At 38.7% G+C, this 12,207-nt stretch overlaps 1 protein-coding gene across 4 annotated transcripts in view; it reads left to right on the forward strand.

Moving 5' to 3' along the window:
• Window positions 1-12,207, forward strand: part of ccny (cyclin Y) — an 86,433-nt gene that overhangs the window by 69,258 nt on the left and 4,968 nt on the right. For all 4 annotated transcript variants that reach the window (XM_061964868.2, XM_061964870.2, XM_061964869.2 and 1 more), the window contains 3 exons: window positions 2,063-2,182; window positions 4,932-5,098; window positions 9,568-9,730. In XM_061964868.2, coding sequence (XP_061820852.1) covers window positions 2,063-2,182; window positions 4,932-5,098; window positions 9,568-9,730 — 450 coding nt within the window. The remainder of the gene's footprint in view (window positions 1-2,062; window positions 2,183-4,931; window positions 5,099-9,567; window positions 9,731-12,207) is intronic.

A 12,207-nucleotide genomic window follows, 5' to 3' on the forward strand; every position in this document is an offset into this window, starting at 1 on the left:
AACCCAAAAAATACCTTAAAATGAGTATATTCTCACTAATTTATGAGTATATTTATGAGTATATTCTCACTAATTTATGAGTATATTTATGAGTATATTCTCACTAATTTATGAGTATATTTATGAGTATATTCTCACTAATAACAAGTGCACTTTTCTTGGTATTCTTCTGTGTATTTAATTTATATTTCCATGTCTCATGACACATTATCTGTATGTAATATTGGCTGTTAGTTGTTAGTGCGCCATGTTGTTCCAGACCACAGCAAACGTTACACATAGTCATTTTGATAGTAGGCTAATATAGCTAATACAGACACTTACATCATGTGTTGTCTTCATTTTAACACTTATATAAGACTTTTAAAGTCATTTTGATAGTAGGCTAATATAGCTAATATAGACACTTACATCATGTGTTGCCTTCATTATAACACTTATATAAGACTTTTAAAGTCATTTTGATAGTAGGCTAATATAGACACTTACATCATGTGTTGTCTTCATTATAACAATTATATAAGACTTTTAAAGTCATTTTGATAGTAGGCTAATATAGACACTTACATCATGTGTTGTCTTCATTATAACACTTATATAAGACTTTTAAAGTCATTTTGATAGTAGGCTAATATAGACACTTATATACGTGTTATAATGAAGACAACACATGATGTAAGACTTTTAAACTCATTTTGATAGTAGGCTAATATAGACACTTACATCATGTGTTGTCTTCATTATATCACTTATATAAGACTTTTAAAGTCGTTTTGATAGTAGGCTAATATAGACACTTATATACGTGTTATAATGAAGACAACACATGATGTAAGACTTTTAAACTCATTTTGATAGTAGGCTAATATAGACACTTACATCATGTGTTGTCTTCATTATAACACTTATATAAGACTCTTAAAGTCATTTTGATAGTAGGCTAATATAGACACTTATATACGTGTTATAATGAAGACAACACATGATGTAAGACTTTTAAAGTCATTTTGATAGTAGGCTAATATCGACACTTACATCATGTGTTGTCTTCATTATAACACTTATATAAGACTTTTAAAGTCATTTTGATAGTAGGCTAATATAGACACTTACATCATGTGTTGTCTTCATTATATCACTTATATAAGACTTTTAAAGTAATTTTGATAGTAGGCTAATATCGACACTTACATCATGTGTTGTCTTCATTATAACACTTATATAAGACTTTTAAAGTCATTTTGATAGTAGGCTAATATAGACACTTACATCATGTGTTGTCTTCATTATAACACTTATATAAGACTTTTAAAGTCATTTTGATAGTAGGCTAATATCGACACTTACATCATGTGTTGTCTTCATTATAACACTTATATAAGACTTTTAAAGTCATTTTGATAGTAGGCTAATATAGACACTTACATCATGTGTTGTCTTCATTATATCACTTATATAAGACTTTTAAAGTCGTTTTGATAGTAGGCTAGTATAGCTAATATAGACACTTACATCCTGTGTTGCCTTCATTATAACACTTATATATTTTTAAATTTTTAGTCCAATATTGCTCTTACAACATTTTGGGTTACCGACCCCTGCCCTAAGTACTCAAATGACTCTTCTGTTCAACTCGAATATCACAAAACTCTGTAAAAAAAAATAAAAAAGCAGGGATTTAAACTGAATGCGTAAGATTTCCATGTTTTACATGACAGTTTGTGTACCATTGAGGCACCAGCAATGTTTAAAATGTACTGATTTGCCAGCAATATTGCTTCAAATGTAAACAATAGCCATCTTTAAACTGAAATAGTGCCATTATACCACTTCCTATCTGCTGCAGCTATGAATCCAGGAGGGGGCGCTGTCTCACAAGTCAATTGACCTAAATGGGTAATTTTAGGATTATTTTCCTCCATTTAAAAGACTTTCTGGTGGTCTCCATAAGATGTAGTGGTGGTTCTTTGGTCAAATTGTGTTCTACAGACCATCTTTGGGTCTGTTCAGGACGTGCCGTTTGCGTGTCACTCCAATCATTTCACTATTGTTTGCTTTGCAGAAGTCTGAAATTCCTGCGGACTACGACAAGCACGACCCTGAGCAGAAGCAGATTTATCGCTTCGTAAGGACGCTCTTCAGTGCGGCACAGCTCACGGCCGAGTGTGCCATCGTCACATTGGTGAGAGCGCGCATGTCACATGTTTACCCAACCACGCCTTCCATTAGATCGATACAATACGATATATTGATACATGGATGGATAGACTTGTGTAGATTGAAAGAGATATTGAAATATTCTAGGTTGGAGCTCTGGAGAATGACTTTTTATCAGTAAAATAAAAAAATAATAATTGTCTTTTCAAATAGCCACTATTGGCTAATTACATACTGTACCAGTATGTTCTCATTAGGTTGCAAAGGGGTGGACATTTACCACGGGAAGTTAAGCTCGGGAAGTTTGGAAATATTGACCATTTTTTGAGTATTCAAAGTTGGACACGGTCCATGGGAATTAATGGGAATATATGGGAATTAATGGTAATATATGGGAATTAATGGGAATTTATGGGAATTGATGGGAATTTATGGGAATTATATAGCAAATATATATGTGGGCTTTGTACCGAGGATGTCGTTGTGGCTTGTGCAGCCCTTTGAGACACTTGTGATTTAGGGCTATATAAATAAACATTGATTGATTGATTGATTGAATACATGGGAATTAATGGGAATATTTGGGAATTAATGGGAATATATGGGAATTAATGGGAACTAATGGGAATTTATGGGAATTAATGGAATATATGAGAATTAATGGGAATATATGGGAATTAATGGGAGTTTATGGGAATTTATGGGAATTAATGGAATATATGGGAAATAATGGGAATATATGGGAATTTATGGGAATTAATGGGAGTATATGGGAATTAATGGAATATATGGGAATTAATGGAATATATGGGAATTAATGGGAATTTATGGGAATTAATGGGAATATATGGGAATTAATGGAAACTAATGGGAATTTATGGGAATGAATGGAATATATGAGAATTAATGGGAATACATGGGAATTAATGGGAGTTTATGGGAATATATGGGAATTTATGGGAATTAATGGAATATATGGGAAATAATGGGAATTTATGGGAATTAATGGGAGTATATGGGAATTAATGGAATATATGGGAATTAATGGAATATATGGGAATTTATGGGAATTTATGGGAATTAATAGAAATATATCGGAATTAATGGAATATATGGGAATTAATGGGATTATATGGGAATATATGGGAATTAATGGGAATATATGGGAATTAATGGGAATAAATGGGAATTAATGGAATATATGGGAATTAATGGGATTATATGGGAATATATGGGAATATATAGGAATGAATGGGAATTTATGGGAATTTATGGGAATTAACGGGAATATATGGGAATTAATGGGAATTAATGGAATATATGGGAATTAATGGGAATATATGGGAATTTATGGGAATTAATGGAATATATGGGAATTAATGGGAATTAATGGGAATATATGGGAATTAATGGGAACTAATGGGAATTTATGGGAATTAATGGAATATATGAGAATTAATGGGAATATATGGGAATTAATGGGAGTTTATGGGAATATATGGGAATTTATGGGAATTAATGGAATATATGGGAAATAATGGGAATATATGGGAATTAATGGGAGTATATGGGAATTAATGGAATATATGGGAATTAATGGAATATATGGGAATTAATGGGAATTTATGGGAATTAATAGAAATATATCGGAATTAATGGAATATATGGGAATTAATGGGATTATATGGGAATATATGGGAATTAATGGGAATATATGGGAATAAATGGGAATTAATGGGAATATATGGGAATTAATGGGATTATATGGGAATATATGGGAATATATGGGAATTAATGGGAATATATGGGAATGAATGGGAATTTATGTGAATTTATGGGAATTAATGGGAATATATGGGAATTAATGGGAATTAATGGAATATTTGGGAATTAATGGGAATATATGGGAATTAATGGGAATATATGGAAATTAATGGGAATTTATGGGAATTAATGGAATATATGAGAATTAATGGGAATATATGGGAATTAATGGGAGTTTATGGGAATTAATGGGAATATATGGGAATTTATGGGAATTAATGGAATATATGGGAATTAATGGGAATATATGGGAATTTATGGGAATTAATGGAATATGTGGGAATTAATGGGAATATATGGGAATTAATTGGAATATATGGGAATTAATGGGAATATATGGTAATTAATGGGAATATATGGAAATTAATGGGAATATATGGGAATGAATGGGAATATATGGGCATTAATGGGGAATTCCAATACTGATATATTATTGAGCACTTGTCTATATGCTGCTGCATTTTTGACGTCGCTCTTTGCACAGTATTAGCAAATGTACACAGCCTTTCCGCCTACATGGTTGGGGTGAAATGTCTCCACACATCAGATGGTGTACGTGGCATTATTCTCTTTGTATGTATTTATTCTTGTAAAACACTAATGCAATGCCACACGCAGATATAAATAGTCAGCTAAACAATTGAAGTAGAATAATGTTACTGATGGACAAATGAATAGAAATAGGCTAGATGAATAAATGAACAGTCAATCAGCATGCTAAATCAAACTATAAGCTACATTGTTGTATGACAACAGAATGGCGAGCAGAACAGAAGGCAGAGGAAACTACACCTTTTCATTTACTATTTGCTACTTGAACTTTTGCAACCCTAGTTCTCATACACACCCGACAAAATCTTAAAAAGGCAAAGCCACAATATAGAACGATCGTAATTGAGACTGAGGTTTTAAAACGTGTTACCAGTTGTGTGCATATCTTTGTGGGAAAGGTGTATTTGGAGAGGCTCCTGACCTACGCCGAGATCGACATCGGCCCGGCCAACTGGAAGCGTATCGTGCTGGGAGCCATTCTCCTGGCGTCCAAAGTCTGGGACGACCAGGCGGTGTGGAACGTCGACTACTGCCAAATTCTCAAGGATATCACTGTGGAAGACATGTGAGTTAAACATTTGAGACACTTGTGATTAAGGGCTATATAAATCAACTTTGATTAATTAATTGATTGACGACTTGACCTGACGGAGCATATTTTTTGGTCCATTAATGGGAATAAATGGGAATTAATGGGAATTAATGGTAATACATGGGAATTAATGGAATATATGGGAATTAATGGGATTATATGGGAATATATGGGAATATATGGGAATTAATGGGAATTAATGGGGATATATGGGAATTAATGGGAATTTATGGGAATTAATGGGAATTTATGGGAATTAATGGGATTATATGGGAATTAATGGAATATATGGGAATTAATGGGAATTAATGGGATTATATGGGAATTAATGGGAACTAATGGCAATTTATGGGAATTAATGGAACATATGAGAATTAATGGGAATATATGGGAATTAATGGGAGTTTATGGGAATATATGGGAATTTATGGGAATTAATGGAATATATGGGAAATAATGGGAATTTATGGGAATTAATGGGAGTATATGGGAATTAATGGAATATATGGGAATTAATGGGAATTTATGGGAATTAATGGGAATATATGAGAATTAATGGAATATATGGGAATTAATGGGATTATATGGGAATATATGGGAATTAATGGGAATATATGGAAATTAATGGGAATGAATAATGGGAATAAATGGGAATTAATGGGAATTAATGGGAATAAATGGGAATTAATGGGAATTAATGGGAATGTATGGGAATTAATGGGAATTAATGGAATATATGGGAATTAATGGGATTATATGGGAATATATGGGAATGTATGGGAATTAATGGGAATTAATGGGGATATATGGGAATTAATGGGAATTTATGGGAATTAATGGGAATGTATGGGAATTAATGGGATTATATGGGAATTAATGGAATATATGGGAATTAATGGGAATATATGGGAATTAATGGGAACTAATGGGAATTTATGGGAATTAATGGAATATATGAGAATTAATGGGAGTATATAGGAATTAATGGGAGTTTATGGGAATATATGGGAATTTATGGGAATTAATGGAATACATGGGAAATAATGGGAATATATGGGAATTTATGGGAATTAATGGGAGTATATGGGAATTAATGGAATATATGGGAATTAATGGGAATTAATGGGAATTTATGGGAATATATGGGAATTAATGGAATATATGGGAATTAATGGGATTATATGGGAATATATGGGAATTAATGGGAATATATGGAAATTAATGGGAATGAATTAATGGGAATAAATGGGAATTAATGGGAATTAATGGGAATATATGGGAATTAATGGGAATTAATGGAATATATGGGAATTAATGGGATTATATGGGAATATATGGGAATTAATGGGAATTAATGGGGATATATGGGAATTAATGGGAATTAATGGAATATATGGGAATTAATGGGATTATATGGGAATATATGGGAATATATGGGAATTAATGGGAATTAATGGGGATATATGGGAATTAATGGGAATTAATGGGAATTTATGGGAATTAATGGGATTATATGGGAATTAATGGAATATATGGAATTAATGGGAATATATGGGAATTAATGGGAACTAATGGGAATTTATGGGAATTAATGGAATATATGAGAATTAATGGGAATATATGGGAATTAATGGGAGTTTATGGGAATATATGGGAATTTATGGGAATTAATGGAATATATGGGAAATAATGGGAATATATGGGAATTAATGGGAGTATATGGGAATTAATGGAATATATGGGAATTAATGGGAATATATGGGAATTAATGGGAATATATGGGAATTAATGGAATATATGGGAATTAATGGGATTATATGGGAATTAATGGGAATATATGGAAATTAATGGGAATGAATTAATGGGAATTAATGGGAATTAATGGGAATTAATGGGAATTAATGGAATATATGGGACCGTCGTACCGCTTGATCGCCACTCGGGGACAAATGTGATGGTTGAACTTGCGTGAACTGATTCAATTGCGACATTGCAAAATCCGAAAGGGTCTGAAATGAAGGATATTCTTGATATGCTGTAAGAATAATTATGTGTAAGTTATCACACAACTCTTACGCTTAAAGGCCGTTGCTATAGTTATTATCAATTGTGCTGAAGTTGTGCTTTTCTATCCGTGCAAAGAGACAACTTGCAATCTTGGATTGCGAGTCGTGTCGTATCAGTGTTTGTGTCCAGAACATGGAGTACCGTGACGCAGACAAAGCCGAGACAGGGCGATATCACGAGTGTCAGCACATGTGCATTTCTGAATAATCATATATTGTGTCTAACTGGGGCTGCTGAAATTACCCCCCCCCCTTCCTTCAGAAGCAGCCTCAGTGATGTAACCAAATAAATAGAGGAGCGCGTGTGTTATGATCCGCTGCCCGGATCATATTTTTTGTTTACGTTTTCAAGATACTTTTATTTTTTGGTTAGTTTTGGACTCCTTGAGTGCCTGTTTTGTACACCTGAGTTTGTTGCCATGGCTGCTTATTATTTTCACCTGCCGCGTTTGTTCCCGACACGCACCTGTTTGTCATCACATGGACAGCTGCAGCAATGACGTCATTTCATTGGCGCCCCCCGAAGAGGTAACTCCGCCCACTTTTGATGACGTCATTGAGCAAGATTTTTTTTTTTCCACCTGCTTCCACGGTGACGTCTGCTCTCTCCTCGTCTCCGGTGGGCTTTTCCAGGACGCCGCCACCTTCCTCGCCCTCATCGTCGTCTCAGCGACCTTGAGTGGTCTGGCTGCGCAAGCGACGCTCTCTGAGGTTTGTGTATGGACGCCAGTGGCGCAAACAGCAGCGACACCCGAGACATAGACTTAGAACTCTCCGGCTGCTGAACTTCTGGCGCCACTCACGCCCACCTTCTCGGCAGCCACGAATGTGGCCTTTCCGTGGTCGCCCGCCTCGCCTGCGGCAGCAGCGTTCCACTCGCCGCCGCCACCTGACTCTTCCCCGGTGGATTCGGGGACACGTGGCCTGGCGACCCACCGCCAAATCCTCCCTCCGCCCTCCCTTGACTCTTGAACTGTTTCTTGTTTTTTGGGTTCTAGTTTTATTTTGTGTCAAGGGACATCTGGAATCTGTCCTTTAAGGGGGGGGGGTACTGTTACGATCCGCTGCCCGGATCATAGTTTGTTTATGTTTGAGTCACGTGTTTTCTGCACCTTGATTTTGTTTGTTTTCAGTTGCCATGTCAACCGATTACATTCACCTGCCTCTGGTTAGTGTTCGGGACGCGCACCTGAACCCGGGCACTAATCAGAGGGCTATTTAGTCTTTGCCCTGGCCTCACTCGGTCTGGCTTCCTAGTTTGTTCCCATACAACTGATGACGACGTTTATTTCATGTTCCTTAGCTGCTAGTTTTCACGCTAGGCTATTTTGGTTTACTAGCTCCCACGCTAGCCCTTTTGTTTCGCCTTTTGTGCTACGTGTATGTCTTTTGTTTATTCATCGTATGATTTATACGTTAAATAAATCATATTCCTACCTGCAAGCTGTGTCCGAAGCCGTCTGCATCCCTGGGAGAACACACCCGCATCACTATGCGACAGTGTGGGCTGTGCCTTTAAGCGTGGTGGGAGATTGTAACTGAGTGTGCAGCCCCAAACGTCTCTCCTCATTGAGCCAAATTGAACTCTTGTCTCTGCATGATTCCTTGCTTCTTGTCTGTTTAATAGATATCATCAGTGTTTGAACCTGACATCTGCTCAGTTACAACTAAGTGTCAGAAGCATCTTGACCTATATTTTTTTAGTCTTCTTCGTACCCTTGTGTGCATTATCCTTTCCATCCTTATCCTTGCCATCGTTTGTAACTGAGCTACTGTGTGGAACAATTGCCCTTGCGGATCATTCAAGTTTGTCTAAGTCTAAGTCTAAGTATTCCACATCCGTCTTTAGAATTGATCATTCAAGTTTGTCTAAGTCTAAGTCTTAGTATTCCACATCCGTCTTTAGAATTGTGTTTTCCCAGAGGGAACCTAATACCGTAAACGTACAGCCACCGCTCTGACCTTTACCCTCTGTGTGCACGTCTTTGGCTTCTGTAACCCACCTGTTTGGCAAGCATGTGTGCATACATGCCATCATGTTGGGGGTCCAACTCTCATATCGCAGTGACAGTGACTGAGCGTTTGACCACAGATTTCCTGGGCGGATCAATTTCCAACCCCCCCAACAGACCCAGAGAACCAACCAACCTTGGCTTGTCTTGTAAAATAAATAGTCATAGACGATAATAGCTGGATGAGGGCCACAGTTAGGACTGACTAAATTTAGCTTCTGTGTTGCCGAGTCCCAGGCAGTAGGCCATGGAAAACGAGCGGGAAATGGATCTAAGTCCACAAACACTCGGTGTGCTTCCACGTATGCTTCATAATTGTCTGGCTGAGTCACCGTCTCACTTGAAGATCTTTTCCTCATCGCAGGAATGAGCTGGAGCGCCAGTTTCTGGAGCTGCTGCAGTTCAACATCAACGTGCCGTCCAGCGTCTACGCAAAGTATTACTTTGACCTGCGGTCTCTGGCTGAGGCCAACAACCTCAGCTTCCCTCTGGAGCCCCTCAGCAGGGACAAGGCCCAGAAGCTGGAGGTGAGTGGTGCCCACACTTCTGCAGTATTCTGTTGGTCTCACTAGACCTTGGCTTCGTCCTGCATGTCATTATGATGCCACGTCCTTGTCTGAAAGAAGGCGGAGCAATATTGCTTGGGTCTAAGACCCAGGCATGGGATTTTTCCGTCTATAGTCGGAAATCCGTCTTTTTTATCTGTGTAAAAATATAAACGGGCTATTAGAAGAGCTCTTAAACCATCATGTAGAAAACTGGAACGCAAATGGTGTGCGACTAAACTTGAGGTTTTCCATCAAGCATGGAGTGATAGTTTAATAACTTATAAACGCACGCTGAGAATGAGAATCAGCACCTCCAAGTCCGAGTCCATGGTTCTCGCCCGGAAAAGGGTGGAGTGCCATCTCCGGGTTGGGGAGGAGACCCTGCCCCAAGTGGAGGAGTTCAAGTACCTAGGAGTCTTGTTCACGAGTGGGGGAAGAGTGGATCGTGAGATCGACAGGCGGATCGGTGCGGCATCTTCAGTAATGCGGACGCTGTATCGATCCGTTGTGGTGAAGAAGGAGCTGAGCCGGAAGGCAAAGCTCTCAATTTACCGGTCGATCTACGTTCCCATCCTCACCTATGGTCATGAGCTTTGGGTTATGACCGAAAGGACAAGATCACGGGTACAAGCGGCCGAAATGAGTTTCCTCCGCTGGGTGGCGGGTCTCTCCCTTAGAGATAGGGTGAGAAGCTCTGTCATCCGGGGGGAGCTCAAAGTAAAGCCGCTGCTCCTCCACATCGAGAGGAGCCAGATGAGGTGGTTCAGGCATCTGGTCAGGATGCCACCCGAACGCCACGTCTAACCGGTAGGAGGCCACGGGGAAGACCCAGGACACGTTGGGAAGACTATGTCTCCCGGCTGGCCTGGGAACGCCTCGGGATCCCCCGGGAAGAGCTGGACGAAGTGGCTGGGGAGAGGAAAGTCTGGGCTTCCCTGCTTAGGCTGCTGCCCCCGCGACCCGACCTCGGATAAACGGAAGAAGATGGATGGATGGATGGATAAACGCACGCTTACCTTCGCCAAAACTAATTACTACTCCAATATCATCTGCCGCAATAAAAACGACCCTAAATATTTATTAAGTACAGTAGCGGCGCTAATCCAACAAGGGACTCCTCCCAGTAGCTCCACCCACTCGGCAGATGACTTTATGAATTTCATTAATAAGAAAATTAAACTCACTTGAAAGATTAAAGGGGAACATTATCACGATTTCAGAATGGTTAAAACCATTAAAAATCAGTTCCCAGTGGCTTATTATATTTTTCGAAGTTTTTTTCAAAATTTTACCCATCACGCAATATCCCTAAAAAAAAAAGCTTCAAAGTGCCTGATTTTAACCACCCGTCCATTTTCCTGTGACGTCACGTAGTGAAGCCAACACAAACAAACATGGCGGAAAGAACAGCGAGCTATAGCGACATTAGCTCGGATTCAGACTCGGATTTCAGCGGCTTAAGCGATTCAACAGATGACGCATGTATTGAAACGGATGGTTGTAGTGTGGAGGCAGGTAGCGAAAACGAAAATGAAGAAGAAACTGAAGCTATTGAGCCATATCGGTTTGAACCGTATGCAAGCGAAACCGACGAAAACGACACGGGAGAAAGCGAGGACGAATTCGGCGATCGCCTTCTAACCAACGATTGGTATGTGTTTGTTTGGCATTAAAGGAAACTTAACAACTATGAACTAGGTTTACAGCATATGAAATACATTTGGCAACAACATGCACTTTGAGAGTGCAGACAGCCCAATTTTCATCAATTAATATATTCTGTAGACATACCCTCATGTCAGCAGGCCAGGGAAGCTAGGGTCGATATTCGTCTCTTGATCATCTTCGGGACGGTGTGAGCCAAGACATCCAGGGGGGTTTAGCTCGCTCGTCTGCGGGAACAAACTGCCGCCATTGCTTGCCGTGCTGCCGAGGGCCTTTGTCCCTGAATTGCTCACACACTCCGGCAGATTCAATGGGGGTCTGGCGGCAGATTTCTTTGACTTAATCGTTGGAAATGCATCTGCTTTGAGTGTCGCGGGATATCCACACATTCTTGCATTCAAAAAAGCGATTATTTATCCTCTGCTCAAAAGACCTAACCTCCATCCTGACCTCATGGTAAACTACCGGCCGGTGTCCCACCTTCCCTTTATCTCGAAAATCCGTGGCTCACTAGTGCAACAACAACGCCCGAAATGTGTCCCGAGAAAAAAAACGTCCGACCGGAACTCCTCTAATAACTAAAGTTCCTCGGGTGAATAATGTCAACTCACTACACCGGTATGTTTTAGTGCTTTCATGGCAAGTTTACTGACAGATATAAGTAAGAACTTTACACTACTTTATATTACGAAATGGCAACAGTGGAGGATGAATGTCATAAAACAAGAAAATAGAGAAAAAGAAGAAGCTTATCGACTACAAAGGCGGATTCGCGCAAATTTTTAGGACTT

This window comes from Nerophis lumbriciformis, linkage group LG07 (genome assembly GCF_033978685.3).
Source record: "Nerophis lumbriciformis linkage group LG07, RoL_Nlum_v2.1, whole genome shotgun sequence".
NCBI lineage: Eukaryota > Metazoa > Chordata > Actinopteri > Syngnathiformes > Syngnathidae > Nerophis > Nerophis lumbriciformis.